The sequence below is a fragment of the Pristiophorus japonicus genome, chromosome 1, assembly GCF_044704955.1.
Source record: "Pristiophorus japonicus isolate sPriJap1 chromosome 1, sPriJap1.hap1, whole genome shotgun sequence".
In the NCBI taxonomy this organism is placed as follows: domain Eukaryota; kingdom Metazoa; phylum Chordata; class Chondrichthyes; family Pristiophoridae; genus Pristiophorus; species Pristiophorus japonicus.
This window is the reverse complement of record NC_091977.1, coordinates 229,624,050-229,650,310: the sequence shown is the minus strand read 5'-3', so window position 1 is coordinate 229,650,310 and position 26,261 is coordinate 229,624,050. Positions and strand designations below refer to the sequence as shown.

Sequence of the window (26,261 nt, the reverse complement as noted above, 5' to 3'; positions counted from 1 at the left end):
AAAAAAGTTACTTGTAGACATTATTTCTTCTTCTCCCTTCATTTTAGACAAGAGTTTTCCCCTTTTATAAGAACAGGAGTAGGCCAATCAGCCCCTCGAGCCTGTTCCACCTTTCAATTAGCTCATGGCTGCTCTGCATCCTGGTCTCTTGGACCAGCCTGCGGTATTTGTGCAAGACTGGCTCAGGGTGACTCACTGAATCTTTCTTTCCTTTTCCTCCCTGTGGGAAGACTTCTCCAGCATCAACTCACACCATTCCCTCACCTGCACTATCAAGATTGAAAGTTCAATATACTGAGGATTTTAGTCTTCGGCACATTATTAATATCTGCGCTTAATTTCTCCTCCTCTACACATGAAAAAAAATCACTCCCTTACAAAAAAAATGTTCAGTTTTGACAAGTCTGGTGCAATCAGGTTTTACATTTTAGTAAGGTTTATTGTTTACCTACAATTAACAAAATGTAAGAAAAAAGGATCAGGACCTTAATGTTTGCAAATGATTTAGATGAGGGGATTAAATGTAGTATCTCCAAATTTGCGGATGACACTAAGTTGGGTGGCAGTGTGAGCTGCGAGGAGGATGCTGTGAGGCTGCAGAGCGACTTGGATAGGTTAGGTGAGTGGGCAAATGCATGGCAGATGAAGTATAATGTGGATAAATGTGAGGTTATCCACTTTGGTGGTAAAAACAGAGAGACAGACTATTATCTGAATGGTGACAGATTAGGAAAAGGGGAGGTGCAAAGAGACCTGGGTGTCATGGTACATCAGTCATTGAAGGTTGGCATGCAGGTGCAGCAGGCGGTTAAGAAAGCAAATGGCATGTTGGCCTTCATATCAAGGGGATTTGAGTACAGGGGCAGGGAGGTGTTGCTACAGTTGTACAGGGCATTGGTGAGGCCACACCTGGAATATTGTGTACAGTTTTGGTCTCCTAACCTGAGGAAGGACATTCTTGCTATTGAGGGAGTGCAGCGAAGGTTCACCAGACTGATTCCCGGGATGGCGGGACTGACATATCAAGAAAGACTGGATCAACTGGGCTTGTATTCACTGGAGTTCAGAAGAATGAGAGGGGACCTCATAGAAACATTTAAAATTCTGACGGGGTTAGACAGGTTAGATGCAGGAAGAATGTTCCCAATGTTGGGGAAGTCCAGAACTAGAGGTCACAGTCTAAGGATAAGGGGTAAGCCATTTAGGACCGAGATGCGGAGGAACTTCTTCACCCAGAGAGTGGTGAACCTGTGGAATTCTCTACCACAGAAAGTTGTTGAGGCCAATTCACTAAATATATTCAAAAAGGAGTTAGATGAGGTCCTTACTACTAGGGGGATCAAGGGGTATGGCGAGAAAGCAGGAATGGGGTACTGAAGTTGAATGTTCAGCCATGAACTCATTGAATGGCGGTGCAGGCTAGAAGGGCCGAATGGCCTACTCCTGCACCTATTTTCTATGTTTCTATGTTTCTATAAGGGGTCAAAGTCACAAACTGCAACTTGTTTTACTATCTTCCCTTGAATTAAAAGATTAAGGGATGATCTAATTCAATTGGGAATGAGGTTGGTTAAATGGAGCAAGTGTCAGTAGGGGAATATTTAGGATACAGTGATCATCGTATCAGAAGGTTTAGATTAACGATGGAAAAGGACACGGAGCAACCTAGAGCAAAAATATTTAATTGGAGGAAGACCAATTTCAGTGGGTTGAGAATGGATCTGACCCGGGTCAATTGGAATCAAAGATTGGCAGGCAAAAGTGTAATCGAACAATAGACTGCCTTTAAAGAGATGGTTTGGGTACAGTCAAGGTACATTCCCACGAGGGGGAAGATAGGGCAACCAAAGTCAGAGCTCCCCGGATGACGAAAGAGATAGAGAGTAAGATGAAGTAGCAAAAGGGGGAGGTGACAAATGTCGGTTTGAACATACAAGTGAAAACCAAGCTGAATATAGAGGGGAAGTGAAAAAGGAAATAAGAGGGGCAAAGAGAGAGGATGAGAATAGATTGTCAGCTAACATTAAAGGGAATCCAAGTCTTCTTTAGGCATATAAATAGTAAATGGGCAGTAAGAGGGGGGGTGGGGTCGATTCGGGACTAAAATGGAGACGTTTGCATGGAGGCAGAGGGCATGGCTGAGTTACTAAATGAGTACTTTGCATTTGTCTTTACCAAGGAAGATGCTGCTGCGAAAGTCATAGTGAAAGAGGAGGTGGTTGAGATACTGCATCGGATAAAAATTGATAAAGAGGAGGTACTAGAAAGGCTCGCTGTAATTAAAGTAGATAAGTCACCAGGACAGGATGGAATGCAGCAAAATGTGGAAATTGCAGAGGTACTGACCATGATCTTCCAATCCTCCTTAGATACGGAGGTGGTACCAGTCAACTGGAGAATTGCAAATGTTAAACCCTTGTTCAGAAAAAGGTGCAAGGATAAACTCAGGAACTCCAGGCGAGTTAGTTTTACCTCGGTAGTGGGGAAGCTTTTAGAAACGATAATCCGGGGCAAAATTAACAGTCACTTGGACAAGTGTCGATTAATTAAGGAAAGCTAGCACGAATTTGTTAAAAGGCAAATTGTGTTTAACTAACTTGAGTAAGTTCTTTGAAGAGGTAACAGAGAGGGTTGATGAGGGCAATGTGGTTGATGTGGAGTAAATGGACTACCAAAAGGTGTTTGATAAAGTGCCATATAATAGGCTTGCCAGCAAAATTGAAATCCATGGAATAAAAGGGAAAGTAGCAGCACGGATACAAAATTGGATAAATGACAGGAAACAGAGAATAGTGATGAACTATTGTTTTTCAGACCAGAGGAAGGTACACAGTGGTGTTCCCCAGGGTTCGCTATTAGGACCACTGCTTTTCTTGATGTATATGAATGTTTTGGACTTGTGTGTATAGGGAATAATTTCAAAATTTGCAGATGACACAAAACTTGGAAGTATATTGAACAGTGAGGAGGATAGTAATAGACTTGAAGAGGACATAGACAGGCTGGTGGAATGGACAGACAAGTGGCAGATGAAATTTAACGCAGAAAAGTGTGAAGGGATACATTTTAGTAGAAAGAATGAGGAGAGGCAATATAAACTGAAGGATACAATTCTAAAAGGGTGCATGAACAGAGAGACCTGGGGGTATATGTGCACAAATCATTGAAGGTAGCAGGGCAAGTTAAGGGCTAGAACTTCCCCAAAGCTCACCAGTGCCCGATTGCTGCTCAAAAAAATGCTAAGGCTGGGAAGATTATCGCCGGCGAAAACTTCCCAGGAAAAAAACCCACCCAGCAAAAAATATGGGCCTTGCTTGCACCCTCAATCTGGGCGAACAAATGCAATTTTGGCTAGATTGGGCAGTGCCGAAAGAAAATGGGCGATAAATTTAAAAATCTATAAAAATTTACCCCGAGGCTGCGGGTTGGGCCTAACACAACAAAGAATAAAAATAATTTTTCAAAAAACCTAACTAAAAAATTCAAATAAACATTCCCAACACACTTTTAAATTAAATCACCCCAGCAGATTTTGAAAATAAATAGTAAAAAAAAAAATCACGTAACTTTTTCTTGCAGACCTACTTACCTACCGCCCAGCTCTGCTGATCCTCATGGGCATTTACATTTTTTTTATACTTACCTACGGGTCCCCGCTCAGCCAAAGATCGTGCCAGGGCGATCTGTGGATGTTGCTCGCCAGCGGTCTGCTCCCCAGCAGTATTTCGAAACCGCCGCCGTGCCTCAGCTGAGGAATTTTTCACCGACCCAGTTCTTGCCCAAAATGGTCAATACCGCTAAGAAACCGGGCGGTGAAACAGTGCAAATTCTAGCCCTAAGAAAGTGGTTAAAAAAGCATATGCTTCATAAATAGAGGCATAGAGTTTAAAAGCAAGGAAATTATGAACCACCTTTATAAAACACTGGTCTGACCGTAACTGGAGTACTGTGGCCAATTCTGGGCACCACACTTTAGGGTGCAAAAAAGATTTACAAGAATGGTTAAGTGGATAGACTTGAGAAGCTGGGGTGTTCTCCTTAGAGCAGAGAAGATTGAGAGGAGATTTGATAGAGGTGTTCAAAATCATGAGGGGTCTGGACAGAGTAGATAAAGAAAAACTGTTCTCATTGGCAGAAGGATTGAGAACCAGAGGACACAGATTTAAGGTAATTGGCAGAAGAACCAAAGGCGACATAGAAAAACTTTTTAAGCAACGAGTGGTTAGGATCTGGAATTCACTGCCTAAGAAGGTGGTGGAGGCAGATTCAATCATGGCTTTCAAAAGAGGATTGAATAAGTACCTGCAGGAAACAAATTTGCAGGGCTACTAGGAAAGGGCAGGGGACTAGCATGGGTTTGACAGGCCAAATGGCCTCCTTCTGTGCTGTAACCATTCTATGATTCTAAGTGTTTAAGATGATTAAAGGATTTGATACGGTTGATGGAGAGAAACTATGTCCTCTGGTGGTCGAGTCCAGAACAAGATATTTTACTCTATTTTAAGTAGAATGGTAAATAGCAGAGGGCATTTCAGGTCAAGACAAGATCAAACAAATGGAAGAAAATAAATCAGCTTGTATTATTTATTAATAGCATTATTGCATCACTTACTGGACAGACAGCTGCCTTCTTAAGATCAGCCTGCCAGATATCAGGGATTGATTTCTCCACGAGCTGTAGGGCGCCCTCCAGAACTTGTTGCAGCTCCGAAGCCAGGATGTCAAATCCAAAAAGGACCAAAACTTTCAACAATCTGTGCACTTCACCTGGAGATGGAGGACCATACACAGTGACTTCAAAAAATAGGTCCACAGATGTAACATTCTTGAAAATACATTAATCATACTAAAAAAATAGAAGCATGAAAATGGGGAACATAGGAGAATATGAGCTTTGCATCAAAAATGTTAGCATTACTAAAACTAGTACTAAATACAAATATATGTTTAAAATAGGTACAGAACAAAACTCCAGGAGAACCATAGATAACGAATAGCAGGTATCAGCTGTAGCTCAATGGGTATGACTCTCGGCTCGAAGTCAGACGATTGTGGCTTCAAGCCCCACTGCAGAGACTTGAGCACAAAATCCAGGCTGACAATCCCAGTGCAGTACGGAGGAAGCGCTGCACTGTCGGAGGAGCCGTCTGTCAGATGAGATGTTAAATTGAGGCCCCGCCTGCTTTCAGGTGGACATAAAAGATCCCATGGCACCATTTGAAGAAGAGCAGGGGAGTTCTCCCCAACGTCCTGACCAATATTTATCTCAACTAACATCACTAAATATCTGGTCAATTATTACATTGCTGTTTGTGGGATCTTTCGGTGTACAAATTGGTGACTGGGTTCCCTACATTACATCAGTGACAACACTTCAAAAGTGTAAATTGCTTTGGGACGTCCCGAGGTTGTGAAAGGCGTGAAAAAACATTGCTTTCCTCCTTTGTAAGTACCCACTAAACAAGGGAAAATTGGACAATAGCATAATTAAAATCCAGCAACAGAAGAGGCAAGGAGCAAATTTTATCCTTTTAAAGAAAAAAAGGGGCCATTAAAAGCAATGCTAATAACCAAAGCTACACATCTGCACCCATCCCTTTAAAAGGATTCTGAACAACACATTCCAAATGTCTTTCAAATTTCCATCTTGATCAAAGGCAAGAGAACGTGCTACCCAGAGTGATTCATTCGAACACTTCACTGTCAATCTCTAATTAAGAACATCGTTCCATGGAAAAACAAGTTCAATCTTTTATCAGGAGTGGTCTTCAATATACAAATATAATGCATCACTGCTGACTGGACTTTTTCCTCAGAATCAGCATGCGAGCTGCATTCTATGGAAATTGAACATATAGCTACTGATGACCGTGAATTCCTGCAGTTCTTATGTATTGTGATCATCTCACAAATCAGAAGTGCTTCAAGCTCACAGATTACTGGCCCTCAATTTTCTGGAGTGTAAACTGTTGCTTTTTTCACCATTTATTGTTTTGACAACAAGGATCAGTCTTAAAGCATTGAAGAGCAGGGAGATAAAATTTCATGCCAGCACACCTTGTCTCTAAGAGAAATCTACAGTCTTATTTTTAGATGGAAAAAAATGATCAAAGTGGGAATAGTGGGTCTTAAAAGAAGTAGCTGCAGAGATAGTGGATGCATTGGTTGTAATCTACCAAAATTCCCTGGATTCTGGAGAGGTCCCAGAGGACTGAAAAACCGCAAATGTAATATCCCTATTTAAAAAAGGAGAGACAGAAAGCAGGAAACTGTAGACCAGTTAGCCTAACATCGGTCGTTGGGAAAATGCTGGAGTCCATTATTAAAGAAACAGTAGCAGGACATTTGGAAAAGCATAATGTCGTCAAGCAGAGTCAGCATGGTTTTATGAAAGGGAAATCATGTTTGACAAATTTGGTGGAGTTCTTAAAGGATGTAATGAGCAGAGTGGATAAGGCGGAGCCAGTGGATGTGGTGTGTTTGGATTTCCAGAAGGCATTCGATAAGGTGCCACATAAAAGGTTACTGCACAAGATAAGAGCTCACAGGGTTATGGGTAATATATTTGTGTGGATAGCGGATTGGCTAACTAACAGAAAACAGAGAGTTGGGATAAATGGTTCATTTTCCAGTTGGCAAATGATAATGAGTGGGGTGTCACAGGGATCGGTGCTGGGGCCTCAACTATTTACAATCTATATTAATGACTTGGATGAAGGGACTGAATATAATGTAACCAAGTTTGCTGATGATACAAAGATGGGTGGAAAAGCAAGTTGTGAGGAGGACACAACAAATCTGCAAAGAGTTTTAGACAGGCTAAGTGAGTGGGTAAACATTTGGCAGATGGGAGTAAAATGTGGGAAATGTGGAAAGTATTTTTATCTAAGCTGATACCATACGGTATTTGTGTGCCTTTTGATTAAAATGGAGTCCTGGCCCTTCCAGAACTTTCTGCATTTTAGCAGTCAGCTTGCATAAACAGCTAAACCTGCTGTTAGATGGCTGATGGCCATCAGACAGCTAGGAGACAAGTCATGCTAAGACAAGTAACCCCCCATGGTGCTCTCCTATTGTCTACACTACAGGAGTTCCATGTCACCCCACCCTTATCTTCTAGCCATTATCTCTTTCCGAGACCTCATCCATTTGATGCAAACAGATAAACTGACCAGGAAATTGAAACAATCCTGACACAATACAAGACAGGTGATAGCCCATTACCTATGACTCATGGAGTAATGGCCGTTTGGCTTCCTGATTACCCTGACAAAAGGAAATATCTGTAAACCATGTCAGGACCAGGATATAGTAATTAACTCTTTATCTGTATTCACTGACTGTGAGACAGAGCAGTACACAGGGAGAGGCCAGAACTTTGGTTTTACTGTATAAATATCTTGTTAAACTAACCATTTCGGAGGTGTTCACTTAGCCCTTGACTGAGTGTGACCTACCCCTTGCGAGCAAGTAAATTAAAAAGGAAACTTCTACCGGAGCTGTAAGTGTCGGAGTCATTCTTTTCGGAGGTCGAGATTTCGACACTTATTGGAGGTTCCACCGAGATGCATACTCTCTGTCCTGTGAGTAAAACGGATACGGGCATAGTGCCTCTCCAGTGAAAGGCTTCAGTGGCCAAACAAGGTGAGCCTTTTGCTCACAAGAGGTTTCTTCACTGTTGAATCGCAGATGTAATCTGTTGTCCACAGCGGAGGTACTGCATCTACAAGACTCGGCATTTAAAAGTTAAAGGTATTTTTTTTATAACCATTTCTTTCTCAGCTCGCCAGCAGAAGAGAACAGGTTCTGGAAAAAATCTCAAGACAGCCCGGGGAAGGTTTCAGTAGGTAAGGGAGCGCTAGTCGATCGAAAAGGGTTCCAGGTTCTTATGTGATAAGATTTTTATTGTTTTTAATTCGGAAGGGGTTCTTATGTGATAAGACTATTTAAAAAAAAAGAAAAAAGCGCTAATCGTCGAAGGTTCTTATGTGATAAGATTTTTATTGTTTTTAATTCGGAAGGGGTTCTTATGTGATAAGACTATATAAAAAAAAAAGAAAGCGCAATCGATCAAAGAGTTTGGGTACGGAACCTTAAGTTTTATCAGTTTTTTATTAGGATAAGTTAAGGACTCGGTCTGTAGTGGCGTACAACGCAGACTGAGAATTTGTTTAGAGGTTATGATTTGTGTACTCACGGGAATATTGTTTGTTGTCCTTGTATTACTGTTGTGTGCAATACCTTTGTGAGTCATTGCCATTAGAGAAACGGGAAGAGTCACTCGGGAAAGTTGTGATTCGAAAAAAAAACACAAGGATTGATTAAGAAAAGAAACAGTAACTGATTGATCAACTACGGTTGGTTCGTGCCAACATATCTCACACACCCAGACTGAGCCCGAATTAAGAGCCTTTTCAGGCCACGTAACGGCCAGGAGAAGTGGGCGTAGAGAACTCAGTTGGCCGAAAGGATTGTGAGATCAGAAACTGTGGAAAATCTTAATCATCCAGAATAGGTGCTGGAGCAAGTAAACCACCACCAAAAGGCACACCAGCCTATGTCATGTTCCAGAATTGTGGTCAGTCTTCAATTGACCAAAGAAACAAAAACGGTAAAGTGGACTAAGGGTGAAAACAGGCCATTTCCACCCGATGGTTCATTTAATTTAGAGAGAACAACATGTCTAGAGGAGTGTCTTATAAACAGAGATCCAGGTAAAAAAAAAAAGGAAAGTAATAGAAAAGGCCTGGGTTCCGATTCTTCAAGCCCATGTAAAATTAACAGAGGAAGTAAATCAAATGTAAAAAAAAAAGAGAACCTGATAGTGACTTATGGATTAAAAAAAAATGAAGCTAGCAAAAGAAAAAGCTTTATTGAATGGAGAGAGACTTGTGAATGTCTTGTCTTTGAATGAGAGTGCGTGAATGTCTTGTCTTTGAATGAGAGTGCTTCTGTCTTTTTTTCCTTGTGTCTGGAAACCTGTTTGGAAAGGTTGTGGAGCTGCCTGTTTGTTTTAGCTCCACCCACTTTTTCAAACAAAGTGAAGTTTTTTAACCCTTCATAGTGTTGTCCTGTATGTGGGAAGTTTAAGACATTTTAAGTTAGAAGCGCAGGTGTGGATTTATTCGGATGAGAAGTTACGGAGCTAGGAAATGCACAAAGGATAGGTTTGTTGAGACATGGTCCCGGTGGTTAAAAGTTGTAATGACTTTTTTTTTAAAGCCTTTGTGGGTCTCTCGAGGTGCAGGCTGGGGGAGTACACTTTCATTGTCCTTGGTGGAAAAATTCTTGGTACAAAAGCTTCTAGCTCAGTAAGAGGATTTTTTTTGATAAAGAGTGACAGTATTGGGATTTTGAGATATTTCAGGTGATCTCTTGATCAACATTTTGGGTGTATTGGAAAAATCTTGGGTTTGGAAGCCTTTTAATAAAATTAGAAAACAAGTACTTTACATTCTGTGATCTGGGAATCACTATAAGCATAAATGAGAAGTCCGTGTAACACACAGATTCGTCCAGTTCAGAAGCCCACACAAATGGAGGTGTGTCCAAGACCTATGAGCTGTGAATGAATCTACTATATTCTCACAATGCTTAAAGGATGTGGAATGAAGTATCCCGGAATGCTTTCCAGAGTCTTAAGCAGTCCCTCACTTCAGCACCAGCCTTGGGATTACCAGATTACACTAAGCTATTCAACTTATTTGTGCATCACAAGTCGGGTTTTGCACAATCTGTTTTGACTCAGTTACATGGGGACAGGCAGCGACCGGTAGCATATTTCAGTACCCAACTAGACCCAGTAACACGCGGACTACCAGGATGTCTTCCTTCGTTGGCAGCAGCTTATTATGCTATGCAACAGGCTCAGACAATAACTCTAAATCATCAGACCATTTTGTATATCCCACACTCTGTCGAGATTTTACTTACTAAATGTGCTACCCAACACCTAACCTCCGCAAGAACCACTAAATACGAGGTCGAACTGTTATCAAATCCGAACCTTATCAAAAGATGTACTACCTTAAATCCAGCCACTCTACTCCCCACGGAAGACGACGGCGAACTCCATTCATGTGAAATGGTAACCGAATTAGTGACTAAACCACGTATCAATTTAACAGATGTACCAATGTGTAACCCTGATCTAATGTATTATGTTGACGGATCAGCCTTACGAAATGATAGGGGCCAACCTAGAGCGGCTTATGCAATTGTAACTCAGTTTAATGTTGTCGAAACAGCCTCTCTTCCAGACTCCTTTTCAGCCCAACAAGCCGAATTGTTTGCGTTAACTCGAGCCTGTATTCTGGCTGAAGGACACACAGTTAATATCTACACTGACTCCAGGTATGCTTTTGGGGTATCACATGACTATGGACAAATTTGGAAGATTCGCGGGTACCTAACTTCTTCAGGAACCCCTATCAAAAATGCAGAACAAGTGGAAAATCTCCTGCGAGCCATTCAATGCCCCTTAAAACTTGCCATTATCAAATGCCAAGCACATACAGGCCAGTCGAATGAGGTGGCACTTGGGAATGCCAGAGCTGATAATGCAGCTAAGTCAGCAGCTCTGTCGAAAGGGGGGATGCAGGTGTCATTGTTCCCACTAAGGAAAAATAATTGCTCAGACCCGCCACCCACTATTAATGACGTGCTGGCCTTTCAGACACAGGCCAGTACGGAGGAGATGGTGACCTGGACGAAGGATCAATGTTATAAAAATCCAGAAGGAATATGGGTTCACCATGACGGCCGCGTGGTGGCCCCTAGATCCTTACTTCCATGGATTGCCCGATGTGTTCATACATTCACACATGCAGGCAAAGGGGGACTGGCAGATTATATTTTGGCAACTTGGTATGCACCAGGTATTTCGGCAATTGCAAAACAAATCTGTGAAAATTGTGTTACCTGTCAGACAATGAATCCGGGTAAGACGGAAAAAGTAGAATCTGCCTCCCACCCAAATCCAGTCGGGCCTTTTGTACATTTACAAATGGATTTTATTGAATTACCTATGTGTATGGGATTCAAGTATGTATTAGTTATTGTAGATGTGTTCTCTAGATGGATTGAAGCCTTTCCATGTAAAAAGGCCGATGCCACCACTGTTGTTAAATGTTTGTTAAAATAAATCGTACCGCGCTTCGGAATCCCTGTTAAGCTTTCTAGTGATAACGGGTCACATTTCATGGGAACTGTTATAAGAGAAATGTATAAAGCTTTACAGATTAATCAACGTTTTCATTGCAGTTATCATCCACAATCAGCTGGACTTGTTGAAAGATATAATGGAATGCTTAAAAATAAGCTGGCAAAACTATGCAATGACACTGGACTGAAATGGACAGAACTGCTGCCCTTAGCTTTGATGGTAATGCGATCTGCAACCAACAGAACAACAGGCCTGTCACCGCATGAGATAGTTATGGGACATCCCCAACGACTACCTTTTACAGCACCATTTACTGCAAAACAAATGGACATCCACAAAATGGAGGGAAATATGTTGAATTATTGTATTGTACTAACCAAATGTATTTCCAGCTTTCATTCACAGGTAAAGGAAGCCCAAGTCAAGCCAGCGGAAGGGAAGTGTCATAACCTGGAGCCAGGGGAATTCGTTTACATCAGGATTTTTAAAAGAAAAAGCAGTCTACAGCCAAGATTCGAAGGACCATACCAGGTCTTGCTGGCGACCAATACTGCAATCAAGGTAAAGGAAAGACCAACATGGATCCACGCATCCCATTGCAAACGGGCACCCGACCAGGAGGAAGGGACGAAGGAATCAGAGGAACAGAAAAGGGAAGACTGAATAAGGAACTGTATGGACTATGGGGACTGATGGTGCTGGGCTTGACAAGGTTTTACTTCACATTATTGATTACACCAGGGGTACAGACCCGCCACCGAAGGGAATTGCACGTAAACGTATTTATGGCACTGAGTCATAGGTATGCTCAAGAAAGAAACTTGTCGAGTTGTTGGATATGTTCCCATGTACCTGTCCACTCCAGGGAGGGTATTCCCCTGAGATCTGTCCCCTTTAACGAATCAGAAATGGTGGTAGAATGGTTGACAGTGCAAAACAGGACAAAACTAACTAAGGGGCCAGAAATGAAGGAGCAAACAGAATGGAGGTCGGCAGGGTATAAACTTACAGCCTTCCAGGGATGGTACCAGCCCAATTATGATAATAACCATCAGCCTCCTTTCCTAAGCATTACTCCCAGAATAAGAAATCCTGAAGGTATAATATGCCTAGTGAGTAATGAAACGAAAGGACCAGAAATGGGACGCAGCAAGTGTTCCCAAATGACTAAATGGCAAGCCACAACTAATCCCACTGAGAGAAAGATAGCAACCGTTGGCTGGACAACGGTCCATAACAAAGCCCCGGGTGAAGGGTGGGAAGGTGAGACCACTCGAGTAGGGATAGACTAAAGGACCAGGAGCTGACGCCCTATAATTGCACCTACTTTATTTGTGGCCATAAAGCCTACCCATGGTTACCAGCCAACTGGACAGGGTCCTGTTACTTAGGATATGTGGTACCCCTTATCAGTTCAGTAAGGACTCTAAGGGAGGCCTATGGAAGCCACAGATTTAAACGGGATTTGACGTGGCTAAACGGAATATTCAAGGTAATGGTGCCACCCTATGGAATAGCATCGACCGAATGGCAGTTACGGGAACTGGCTAACTTAGTAGAATCAGTAGCCAACGCAACTTCCAAAGCCTTTGAAGGGATAAATGACGAAATGGTAGCTATTCGAACAGTGGCTCTCCAAAATCGTATGGCCTTAGATTATCTCCTAGCCAAGGAGGGAGGAACATGCGCATTAATAGGTGAAGAATGCTGTACGTATATCCCAGATAAATCAGAAGATATCGGCAGTCTAGCTGAAAACATCGGGATGGTTGTGAGCCCTGGGGAAATCTGTGGTACAGGGTTTGATCATATTCCTGCTGATAGTCTTCGCCCTGTATCTATTATTTGTCATCGTTAAGTGTTGCTGTGCCAGGGTGGGAGAAACTATGTTACCTACCGAGACCACGGCTAGAGTTATGGTAGCAACAACTGCTGAAGGCTCTTGTGTGGAAATGGAAATGGAGAGACTGTACAAGATCAGAATGGATTGAGTTGTCCTTGTGAAGGACAAAATGGGGGAATGTGGAAAGTATTTTTATCTAAGCTGATACCATACGGTATTTGTGTGCCTTTTGATTAAAATGGAGTCCTGGCCCTTCCAGAACTTTCTGCATTTTAGCAGTCAGCTTGCATAAACAGCTAAACCTGCTGTTAGATGGCTGATGGCCATCAGACAGCTAGGAGACAAGTCATGCTGAGACAAGTAACCCCCCATGGTGCTCTCCTATTGTCTACACTACAGGAGTTCCATGTCACCCCACTCTTTCCGAGACCTCATCCATTTGATGCAAACAGATAAACTGACCAGGAAATTGAAACAATCCTGACACAATACAAGACAGGTGATAGCCCATTACCTATGACTCATGGAGTAATGGCCGTTTGGCTTCCTGATTACCCTGACAAAAGGAAATATCTGTAAACCATGTCAGGACCAGGATATAGTAATTAACTCTTTATCTGTATTCACTGACTGTGAGACAGAGCAGTACACAGGGAGAGGCCAGAACTTTGGTTTTACTGTATAAATATCTTGTTAAACTGAACCATTTCGGAGGTGTTCACTTAGCCCTTGACTGAGTGTGACCTACCCCTTGCGAGCAAGTAAATTAAAAAGGAAACTTCTACCGGAGCTGTAAGTGTCGGAGTCATTCTTTTCGGAGGTCGAGATTTCGACAGAAAGGAGGTTATCCACTTTGGCAGGAAATAAAAAAGCAAATTATTATTTAAATGGAGAGGCCACAGCTGGAGTACTGCGTGCAGTTCTGGTCATGCATTACAGGAGGGTCGTGATTGCACTAGAGAGGGTAGAGAGGAGATTTACGAGGAGTGGAGAATCTTAGCTATGAGGACAGATTGGATAGGCTGGATTTGTTTTCGTGGAACAGGAGGCTGAGGGGTCACCTCATTGAGGTGTATAAAATGATGAGGGGCCGAGATATAGTGGATTGAAAGGGGTCAACAACCAGGGGACAAAATTTTGAAGTAATTGGTAGAAGGTTTAGAGGGGATTTGAGGGGAAATTTCTTCGCACAGAGGGTTATGGGGGTCTGGAACACACTACCCAAAAGGGTGGTGGAAGCAGAAACCCTCACCACATTTAAAAAGTACTTGGATGTGCACTTGAAGTGCTGTAACCTGCAGGGTTGCGGACCTAGAGCTGGAAAGTAGCTAGATAGCCTCTTGTTGGCCGACACGGACATGATGGGCCGAAATGGTCTTCTTCCATGCTGTAAACTTCCATGATTCTATGAAAATGCTGCAGTACAGAGGGACCTGGGCGTCTTTGTGCATGAAACACAAAAAGTTAGTATGCAGGTACAGCAAGTAATCAGGAAGGCAAATGGAATGTTGGCCTTTATTGCAAGGGGATGGAATATAAAAGCACGGAAGTCCTGCTGCAACTGTACAGGGTATTGGTGAGGGCACACTTAGAGTAGTGCGTACAGTTTTGGTCTCCTTATTTAAACTTGCATTGGAGGCAGTTCAGAGAAGGTTCACTAGGTTGATTCCTAAGATGAAAGAGTTGACTTATGAAGAAAGGTTGAGCAGGTTGGGCCTATACTCATTGGAGTTTATAAGAATGAGGGGTGATCTTATTGAAACATAAGATAGTGAGGGGGCTCGACAGGATAGATGCAGAGGGGATATTTCCACTCGTGGGGGAATCTAGAACAAGGGGGCATAGTTTAAGAATAAGGGGTCGCCCATTTAGAACTGAGATGAGGAGAAATTTCTTCAGAGGGTCGTAAATCTGTGGAATTCTCTGCCCCAGAGAGCTGTGGAGGCTGGGTCATTGAATATATTTAAGGTGGAGATAGACAGATTTTTGAATGATAGGGAGTGAAAGTTTATGGGGAGTGGGCAGGGAAGTGGAGCTGAGCCCAAGATTAGATCAGCTATGATCTTATTAAATGGTGGAGCAGACTCGAGGGTATGAATGGCCTACTCCTGCTCCTATTTCTTATGTTCTTATGAATAGGAATACCGGTCAATTTGTCCACGGTGCATATAATTTCTCCCAATGCTTCCAACAACGCAATGTCTTCCAATGGACTTCCCTCCTTCAAGCTGTGCCTTTTCCGCTCTGCCTTGCGGCGGTTTTTTGAACTGCGCCTGTGAAATTAACATGCACAAATTGGTTGCACGATAGCTCATAGACTCACATTGTTACTGCTGTGTTAATACGGGCTTACAGTCACAAAGAATCAAAGATTAGTACAGCATAGGAAGCCATTCGGCCCACTGAATCTGTGCTGGCTCTTTCGAAATGCAATCAAGTTAGTCCCACTCCCCCATTCTTTCCCCATATCCCTGGAATTTTTTCAAGTCGGGAGCCATGTTCCCTTTAATCTTTGCATCCATGCAACGCTCTAGACCTCCCACGTACCTGGCTCACTGGTTTTCAATACGGCATGCGCGGTATTTTGAATAGGCCGTGAAGCCCCTTAAAAGGGGCCGCGCACCCAAAAGAAATTAATGGGAGCATTGGTCGGGAATATTAATTTCAAACTTACGCCGAGACCCTGGAGTTACTGTGCGAGTATTTGGAGCTCATTCCACTTGCTGACCGCAAACTGCTAGCTTCTGAATAGAGATCAGTGTCTGGCCCATCAGCCACCTCCTCATCTAAAAAATATTCAAACACAGAAGTCACAATTTCTATCTCTTTTTAAGTTTTTTTTTACTGGATCGTGTTTGCAAGTCGCATACTTAAGTGAGGTATTTTTGCCATAGTTACCTAAAAATCCTTCCTGTGCCTTTTCTTTAATTTCCCGAACAACTGCCAGACGGGATTTATGTCGAATAAATAAGGTTTTCTGAGAATCTAGGAATGTCATGTGGTTACTATGAGCTGGAGGGGAAAAAATTAGACAGAACAAAGCTAAACATTTGTACAATTTTCCCTTTTCCACTAGATGCAGTTTTGCAATATAACCTCGATTTAACAATTAAAACATTGATGTACAAGCGCTTTAGGATCATCTCCACTTCAAATTCCGCAAAGCAATCGACTACCATTGAGAAATAATATTCAGGAAAAATTACATTAATCTGATACGGAAATCACCCGTTAATGCACTTCATTCAGGATTGTACTGCAAGTTCACCAGCGGAGCATTTCGCAAAAGATAGAGAACTCATCACCTACCTTCCAATATGGAAGGCTTCAGGTTAGTTTCCAAAATATCAGTCCTGTTGTACTTGTAAATCTAGGAAAATTAGACAAATTTGTTTCATCAATTTTTTTTTATTACTCGGGATAATATTTATCCCTCAACCAACATCACTAGAACAGATGATCTGGTCATTATCTCATTGGTGTTTGTGGGAGCTTGCTGTGCGCAAATTAGCTGCCGCATTTCCTACATTACAGCAGTGACTACACTTCAAAAGTATTTAATTGGCTGTAAAGCCCTTTGGAACGTCCTGATGTTGTGAAAGGCGCTATAGAAATGCAAGTTCCTTTTCTCTTATATACAATACAGCTAATGCAAGCATTGTCTACCGTATACATCTGTGTCACGCAATGATCTCCTGGCACTGACCACTAAGAATTAAAAAAAAATTATTTTCCTGCAAGTGTCTGTTTCACTCTCCAATTATTTCTGTATCTATTAGTTTGCCACTCTTCCTTTCCGACTTTCACATTCTCTCATTGTCATCTCTGTATTAGTTTATCTCCCACTTTTGTTTCACTTGGTACACTTTTTCCTATTTGTTTGTTACTAATTCTACCCGATTCCTTCAGTGAAAGAAGGACAGAGAGGATGAATGCATGGTTGGAGAGTTGGTGCAGGAGGGAGGGTTTTACATTCTTGAGGCATTGGGACCGCTTCAGGGGGAGATGGGACCTATACAAACCGGACGGGTTGCACCTCAACAGCGCGGGGATCAATATCCTCGTGGGGAGTTTTGCTAGTGCTGTAGGGGAGATTTAAACTAGCTTGGCAGGGGAATAGGAATCTGAGAACAAATTCAATAGTGAAGGAAGTAAAGCAGAAATTGGATAGCAAGAATTTAGAAAGTAAATCTGTAAGACAGAGGAAACAAGGGTTAGTAAGTAGTAATCAAGGAGGTCTTCTTGTGCTAAATGGTATATACTTTAATACAAGGAGTATAGTGAATAAGGCGGATGAGCTAAGAGCACACTTGAGAGTATGACATTATAGCCATTACAGAGACATGGCTGAAAGAGGGGCAGGTTTGGCAGATCAATATTCCTGGTTATAAGATTTTTAAGACAAGGCGGAGGGGCGTCGCGGTATTGATTAAATAAACTATTACAGTGGTGAGGAGGGATGATGTGTTAGGGGGGTCAAATGAGGCCATATGGGTCGAATTGAAAAATAAAAAGGGACGATCACATTGCTGGGCGTGTATTATAGACCCCCAAACAGTGGGAATGAGATAAAGGAGCAAATATGTAGGTAAATTGCTGTGAAGTCCAAAAACCATAGGGCAGTAATAGTAGGGGATTGTAACTACCCTAATATTGATTGGGACAAATATAGCGTGAAGGGTATAGAGGGTGCAGAATTCTTAAAATGCACTCGAGAACTTTTTTAGTCAGTATGTAGCAAGCCCAACATGAGAGGGAGCGGTTTTGGATTTAGTTTTGGGGAATGAAGCTGGGCAGGTTGAAGGGGTATTAGTGGGAGAGCACTTGGGTGCTAGTGATCATTATTCAGTCAGATTCAAGTTAGTTATGGATAAGGACAAGGATAGACGTGGAATAAAAGTCCCAAATTGGGGAAAAGCTAGTTTTGCTAAGTTGAGTGATTTGGCCACAGTGGACTGGAAACAGCTACTTGTGAGTAAATCAGTGTCAGAACAGTAGGAGGCAGTCAAGGAGGATATCTGGAAGGCTCAAGTCAAACCATGTGCCCTTAAAGAAAAAGGGTGGGAATAACAATTCTAGAGCCCCTAGATGTCTAGGGACTTACAGGGGAGGATAAAGAAAAAAAGGGAAGCTTATGTCATGTACCGACAGCTAAATACTATAGAATCTTTAGAGGAATATAGAAAGTTCAGAGGTAAAATTAAAAAGGATATTAGGAATGCTAAGAGAGCATGAAAGATTCTTGGCTAGTAAAATTAAGGAAAACCCAAAGATGTTCTATAAATATATTAAGAGCAAGAAGGTAACTAAAGAAAGGGTATTAGAGATCATGAAGGTAATCTTTGTGTGGAGACGGAAGATGTTGGGATGGTTCTTAATGAATACTTTGTATTTGTTTTCACAAAGGAAAGGGGCAATGCAGATACTGCTATTGAGGAGGAGTGTGATATTCTGGATGAACTAAACATAGAAGAGGAGGTATTAAGGGGTTTAGCAGCTTTGAAAGTAGATAAGTCCCCAGGCCTGGATGAAATGCATCCCAGGCTATTGAATGAAGTAAAAGAGGAAATAGCAGAGGCCTTGACCATCATTTTCCAGTCCTCTTTGGATTTTGGCATGTCGCCAAAGGACTGCTAAGAAGGGAGAAAGGGATAGGCCGAGTAATTACAGGCCTGTCAGCTTAACCTCAGTGGTGGGAAAATTATTGGAAAAAATCCTGCAAGACAGGATAAATCTACATTTGGAAAGGCAAGGATTAATTAGGGACAATCAACATGGATTTGTTATGGGAAGATCGTGTTTGACTAACCTGATTGAATTTTTTGAGGAGGTAACCAGAAGGATCAATTAGGGTAGTGCATATGGACTTTAGCAAAGCTTTTGATAAGGTCCCACATGGTAGACTGGTCACGAAGGTTAAAGCCCAGGGCAAAAGTGGCAAGTTGGATCCAAAATTGGCTTAGAGGTAGGAAGCAAAGGATAATGGTTGATGGATGTTTTTGTGACTGGAAGGATATTTCCAGTGGGGTTCCGCAGGGCTCAGTACTGGGTCCCTTACTTTTTGTGGTATATATCAATGATCTAGATTTGAATACAGGGAGTATGATTAGTAAGTTTGCAGATGATACTAAAATTGGCTTGTGTGATTGATAATGAAGAGGAAAGTCATGGACTGCAGGAGGATATCAATCTACTGGTCACGTGGGCAGAGCAGTGGCAAATGGAATTTAATTCAGAGAAGTGTGAGGTAATGCACTTTGGAGGGGCTAATAAGGAAAGGGTATACACATTAAGCGGTAGGCCATTTAAAAGTGTAGATGAACAAAGGGACCTTGGAGTGCTTATCCACAGATCCCTGAAAGTAGCAGGCCAGGTGGACAAGGTGGTTAAGAAGGCAAACGGAATGCTTGCCTTTATTGGCCGAGGCACAGAATACAAAAGCAGGGAGGTTATGCTTAAATTGTATAATACTCTGGTTAGGCCACAGCTGGAGGAATACTGCATGCAGTTCTGGTCGCTGTATTATAGGAAGGATGTGATCGCACTAGAGAGGGTGCAGAGGAGATTTACTAGGATGCTGCCTGGAATGGAGAATCTTAGCTAGGAGGACAGATTGGATAGGCTGGGTTTGTTCTCATTGGAACAGAGGAGGTTGAGGAGACCTCATTGAGGTAGACAACATTTTGAGGGGCCTGGATATAGTGGATAGTAAGGGCAGGGGTCAATTACAAAGGGGCATAGTTTTAAGGTGGTTGGTGGAAGGTTCAGAAGGAATTTGAGGGGAGGCTTCTTCACACAGAGGGCTGTGGGGGTCTGGAACTCACTGCCTGGAAGGGTGGTGGATGCAGAAACCCTCACCACATTTAAAAGGTGCTTGGAAGGGCACTTAAAGTGCCGAAAGCTGCAGGGTTACAGACCTAAAGCTGATAAATGGGATTAGACTGGATAACCTCTTGTTGGCTGGCGCAGATACGATCGTAAGGACTGTAGGGAACTGAATACGGCCAAGGTGATTTCCTGGACTAGTTTTGATCACCTGGATGGGTCGGAGAGGAATTTTCCCAGATTTTTTCTCCCCAAGTGGCTTGGGTTTTTAAACTGGTTTTTGCCTCTCCCTTGTTGGGGTGGTGTGTAGAATGTTTTGGTGCAAGGGGTGTCGCAGTTGTGTGGGGCGGACTGGTTGGCCTGGGTGCTCTTTACCTTTCCGCCATTGTTCATAGGTTTATATGTAACCTTCAGGGATGCTGACCGAGGGCCGTGTGGCTCTTTGTCAGCCAGCACGGACACGACGGGCCGAAATAGCCTACTTCTGTGCTGTCGATTTCTACATTTCTATTTGTTGAATTTGTATCTTTTACATTTTTTTGTTAAGAGGCATGAGGACCTCAGCAAGATAAACCTGATCAATGGTAGGCATCTGAGCCAGGCAGGCTGAGAGTGATCAGGAGATTCGGTTACATGCTCGAGTGTGAGAAACTGGGGTTGGGCTGGGGGAGGGCATATGCGGATTCAGGCATGTGGTGGAAGGGAATTAGAAATAAAAACAGAAAATGCTGGAAATACTCAGCAGCATCTGTGGAGAGAGAAACAGAGTTAACGTTTCAGGTCAGTGACCTTTCATCAGAACGAGAAGAAGTTAGAGATGTAATAGGTTTTAAGCTAGTACAGAGGCAGGGAAAGGGAGAGGGGGGAGGAACAAAAGGGAAGATCAGTGATAGGGTGGAGGGCAGTGGAGATTCAATGACAAATGCGATGATGGGCAAGGCATAAAGGGGTGGTAATGAGACAAGTATGGGTCTCGAGGAGCCTTAAATGGCAACAGCAGAATCATTACCAACTGTTCAGGATAATATGAGCAGTGGTTATATTCTGAAATTATTGAATTCAATGTTGAGTCCAGAAGGCTGTAAAGGGAATTAGAAGTGACGGAGTTCCAGGGAGGAAAGGGATGCAGGGAGTCAGCCCTGAGAGAGCATTGGCTCTGGAAATGTGCCCTTATCCCCCAGCTTGGATGGTCTTCTTGTTGATGTTCCAGTGCATCTGAAATCACAGCCTTAATTGGTATCCTGCAGACCTACACTAGTTGCTTCAGAGATGCATTTTTAAATTAATGGACAGTCAAAGGGTGCAATAGTCAGGACAGAGTCAAGGTAAACAGTCTTTTAGCCAAGCTGATGTGAGACACACGAGAGATTAGAGTGCTACGCAAACCCCTTATTCTGCAGATGGAATTATAATAATGTTATGTATTTACATCCAGCACAAGTCTGCACCAATGTCTGATTAATCCAATCTTAAAATTCAAACATGTTCAATTATAGCAGTTCTGACTATACATACTGTAAACAATGATTAAAAAATGTTTTTTTGAGTGAGTAGATGTGCATGCTGATGCACGGATGACAACGACCAACAGGTGTACAGTTGTGTGTTCTGCAGGCAGAGATTTTAATGTGTTTATAAAATGTTACAAAGGCCTTGTTCAATGGGGAACAATGGATTACCCAGTTTACTTCACGAGAGTATAACAGTCTTGGATAAACTTGCTGTTCCTGACTGAGGCGTTGGGATGTCAAACAACAAGAGATTCCCGGAGGGTGGGTCACACCAGTGGGATGTATCCCAGCATGATGGGGGTTGGGGGGGTGGGGAACACAAAATTGGAGCAGGGATTTATTTATTTTAAAAAGATACTCCTTGTGTAAACTCTTAACAACTTGTAAATATGCAAATTGTACTTTTTTGCCTTGATATAGTAAAAAAGAACGAAGGAAATAGTAATTGAAAATTACAAATTTGTGAACTCCTCTTTATGAACAAGCCACCTTAAATGATGTGTTATTTAAAAACATTACCAGTCTTAGTGATTCTTCCCAGGCAGCACCTTCCAAAAGTGACGTAATGGCTTCCTCATAGTCCTGTTGCAAAATAAGGACAAAGTTCTCAAAAGAATCCATCGCAATAACCACACACAGCAGTGGACACTTATTGTGCTTTAGTATCCTAAGCTCTGGAATTCCCTCCCGAAACCTCTTTCTCCTTTAAGATGCTCCTTAAAACTTACCTCTATGATCAAGCTTTTTGTCATCTGCCCTAACATCTCCTTTTGTGGCTCGGTGTCAAATTTTGTTTAATAACGTTCTTGTGAAGCACCTTGGGACATTTTATTACGTTAAAGGAACTAAGTAAGTTGTTGGTGCTTAGGCAAGAATGATAAACAGCTGAACTCGAATAGGATATTTCCCAAATGTGTATTACTTTCGAGTGAATATTACATATTTATTCAGGATTAGAGTTAAAGTATACTTTTCTAAAACAGTCACATGAAATGAAAAAAGGGAAGGTTACCTTCACTGTATGGCCTTCCTCATTCTCAGAGAAGGCATTCTCCACACATCACTGGAATTGAGCCAGGTCTGGAACATGTCCCAGGAAAACTAACCAAGGGGTTTCCTCAGGATCTAGACCCGGCCTGACTAAAGTATGAAAATCAGCATAGCATTACTGAATGAACTCCCTGCAAGGCTCGAGGAGAACCAGGTGGAAGTGTATAGAATCTTACAGCACAGAAGGAGGCTATTCAGCCCATCGGGCCTGTGCCAGCTCTTTGTTAGAGCTATCCAATTAGTCCCACTCCTCTGCTCTTTTCCCATAGCGCTGCAAATTTTCCAACTTCCAAGTATTTATCTAATTTCCCGGTAAAAGTTATTATTAAATCTGCTTCCACCACCCTTTCAGGCAGTGCATTCCAAATCATAACTCACTGCGTAATATTTTTGCTCTCATCGCCCCTGTTTGTTTGGCCAACTACCTTAAATCTGTGTCCTCTGGTTGCTGACCCTCTTGCCACTGGAAACAGTTTCTCCTTATTTACTCTATCAAAACCCTTCAAAATGTTATTGCAATGTAACTGCGGAGGCGATGAGCCTTAAATATCGGCCGCCCGCCTATCCTGGAAGAAGTCTTGATAGAAATTTTAATATTTAAGGTTCATCGCCTCCTCAGTTACATTGCAACAACATTTTGAACAGGCTAGTTTGCTGGCGGCTGCTGAAATTGAGGCCACCTCTTTCAATTTGCCAAAGAAACACAGAAGTAAATTTACCTTAGCGTACTGCTCCAGGATCAAGGCAGCCTCAGAATATCTCCGCTGCTCCATCAATCTCCCTGGAAAACAACACAGACACACATCTCATTCACTTCACACAGCTTGTGGATTTCTTTTGTTATTAAAACATTACTTTTGGGCTCATCAAGGTGTTTTTTTTGATGGAATAGTATCCCACTTTTTTAAATAATCACTGCCAGCAATCTTAGTTATGTCAGTCGCAGAATAAAAGTCCCTCATGCAGTCTCAGAACTGACCCAGTGTGACATCTTGCGCTGACCCACATTGTAAAAGGCAGGCAGAATTGGCTGGGTAGTTAGCTGCAGTGATATAACGACTGGGAAGTGACTGATATTTAGGAGCTAGGCTGGTCAGGGGTGATGTCAGGAAGCACTTCTTCAAACAAAGGGTATTGGAAATCTGGAACTCTTTTCTTTTCCTATCTCCCACCTTAAAAAATTCAAAACTATGATTGGTAGATTTTTGTTATGCAAGGGTATTATGGGATATGGAACTAAGGCGGGTAGATGAAGTTAAGGTACAGATCAGCCATAATCTAATTGAATGGCAGAGCAGGCACGAGGGTCGGAATGGCCTCCTTGTTCCTTTGACACTCTCTAAGCTCACTTCACACAAGAAAAACAAGCCAGAGAGGACACCTCCATCCCATCAGTTCAACCCAGGCTCCAAAGACAAAAAGGAAGTATGCAGACCCAATGCACCCTTTAAGACAAGCTTCAGAGTATTTCTACATATCCCAGTCCTTACCAGAGATAGTCCGTGCCATGCTAACCAGTTTGTCCTCAGTGTAATTGAGCCGTGCGATCATACAGAAAGCCTGCTGCCAACTGTTGCATAGCAGGAAGGCTTCCAATGCCTTTTCGCATTCTCCGCATCTTGCAAAGATTAGCCCCGCCTGCTCATAGTACTGCTTCTCACTGAGGTACTCGCCGTATGCAATACTGATGTTCTGCAATGAAAAGGGAACCAAAAGCAGGCTCATAGCTGACACTCTGGATTATTGACTTCCTCACTAAAATTGGAGGCATTTTCTATACCTTCATTAATCGAGTGTTACATAGAATTAACAGCTCAGTCAAACTAACTAGCCTGTGCAGTGTTTATGTTCCACACGTGTCTCCTCCCATTCCACCTACCTCATCTCAGCCTTTCAGCATATCTTTCTATTCCCTTCACTCTCAAGTACTCGTCCAGTATCCTGTTGAAAGCATCTCAGCTATTTGCCTTAACCACTTCTAACCACTCTGAGTAAACAAATTTCTCCTTATTTTCCTTATTAGATTTATTAGTAACTATCTTGTATTTATGGCCCCTAGTTTTGGATTTTCCCACAGGTGGAAACATTCCCTCCACTCTGTCCAACCCTTTCATAATTTGAAAGACCTCCATCGGATCTCCTCTAAGTCTTTTCTTTTCTAAATAAAGCTCCAAGCTGTTCAATCTTTTCCGATAGTTGTAATTTCTCAGTTCTTGTACCATGTTAAAGACTCATAACTGAGCTTTCACAGAAGGTTACTGATAACTGTTAAGTATAGACTTAGAAGACACCATGCTCGCCCATTCTCCATCCGTAAATGTTATTTATTCTTGTATTTGAGAATTGTACTCGCACCACTATATACCACATTACGCACTCAGCAATTTTGCAAATAAGGTTCATCTAAAAAATCGTATTCCTTTTCAGTAACAAATATCATTTACAACCCTTATACAGGATCCATCCACTAACTTTTTTGCCATTACTTTACCACCGAGCTCTGACCACTGTCTCATAATTAACCCGTCGCAGAAAATTCCTAAAGTAGGGGGGGGGGGGGGGGAAGAGAGAGAAAGGGGGGGGGAACAGAGAGAAAGGAGGGGGGGCAGGGGAGAGAGAAAGGGGGGGAGAGAGAGAAAGGGGGGGAGAGAGAGAAAGGGGGGGGGAGAGAGAGAAAGGGGGGGAGAGAGAGAAAGGGGGGGGGAGAGAGAAAGGGGGGGGGGAGAGAGAAAGGGGGGGGGAGAGAGAAAGGGGGGGGAGAGAGAAAGGGGGGGGAGAGAGAAAGGGGGGGAGAGAGAGAAAGGGGGGGAGAGAGAGAAAGGGGGGGAGAGAGAGAAAGGGGGGGGAGAGAGAGAAAGGGGGGAGGGGAAGAGAAAGGGGGGGGAGGGGAAGAGAAAGGGGGGGAGGGGAAGAGAAAGGGGGGGAGGGGAAGAGAAAGGGGGGGAGGGGAAGAGAAAGGGGGGGAGGGGAAGAGAAAGGGGGGGAGGGGAAGAGAAAGGGGGGGAGGGGAAGAGAAAGGGGGGGAGGGGAAGAGAAAGGGGGGGAGGGGAAGAGAAAGGGGGGGAGGGGAAGAGAAAGGGGGGAGGGGAAGAGAAAGGGGGGAGGGGAAGAGAAAGGGGGAGGGAAGAGAAAGGGGGGAGGGGAAGAGAAAGGGGGGGAGGGAAAGAGAAAGGGGGGGAGGGGAAGAGAAAGGGGGGGAGGGGAAGAGAAAGGGGGGAGGGGGAAGAGAAAGGGGGGAGGGGAAGAGAAAGGGGGGGAGGGGAAGAGAAAGGGGGGGAGGGGAAGAGAAAGGGGGGAGGGGAAGAGAAAGGGGGGGAGGGGAAGAGAAAGGGGGAGGGGAAGAGAAAGGGGGGGAGGGGAAGAGAAAGGGGGGGGAGGGGAAGAGAAAGGGGGGAGGGAAGAGAAAGGGGGGAGGGGAAGAGAAGGGGGGGGGAGGGGAAGAGAAAGGGGGGGGAGGGGAAGAGAAAGGGGGGGAGGGGAAGAGAAAGGGGGGGAGGGGAAGAGAAAGGGGGGGAGGGGAAGAGGAAAGGGGGGGAGGGGAAGAGAAAGGGGGGGAGGGGGAAGAGAAAGGGGGGGAGGGGAAGAGAAAGGGGGGGAGGGGAAGAGAAAGGGGGGGAGGGGAAGAGAAAGGGGGGGAGGGGAAAGAGAAAGGGGGGGAGGGGAAGAGAAAGGGGGGAGGGGAAGAGAAAGGGGGGAGGGGAAGAGAAAGGGGGAGGGGAGAGAAAGGGGGAGGGGAAGAGAAAGGGGGAGGGGAAGAGAAAGGGGGAGGGGAAGAGAAAGGGGGAGGGGAAGAGAAAGGGGGAGGGGAAGAGAAAGGGGGAGGGGAAGGAAAGGGGGAGGGGAAGAGAAAGGGGGAGGGGAAGAGGAA

The 26,261-nt window shown here is 43.4% G+C and overlaps 1 protein-coding gene across 5 annotated transcripts in view; it reads right to left on the bottom strand.

Annotated features, from left to right (window-relative positions):
* Positions 1-26,261, bottom strand: part of elp1 (elongator acetyltransferase complex subunit 1) — a 106,494-nt gene that overhangs the window by 1,724 nt on the left and 78,509 nt on the right. For all 5 annotated transcript variants that reach the window (XM_070887616.1, XM_070887624.1, XM_070887643.1 and 2 more), the window contains 8 exons: positions 23,884-24,085; positions 23,113-23,174; positions 21,863-21,925; positions 16,317-16,377; positions 15,906-16,019; positions 15,682-15,793; positions 15,153-15,280; positions 4,613-4,767 (listed from right to left, as the gene is read on the bottom strand). In XM_070887616.1, the coding sequence (XP_070743717.1) occupies positions 4,613-4,767; positions 15,153-15,280; positions 15,682-15,793; positions 15,906-16,019; positions 16,317-16,377; positions 21,863-21,925; positions 23,113-23,174; positions 23,884-24,085 (897 nt within the window). The remainder of the gene's footprint in view (positions 1-4,612; positions 4,768-15,152; positions 15,281-15,681; positions 15,794-15,905; positions 16,020-16,316; positions 16,378-21,862; positions 21,926-23,112; positions 23,175-23,883; positions 24,086-26,261) is intronic.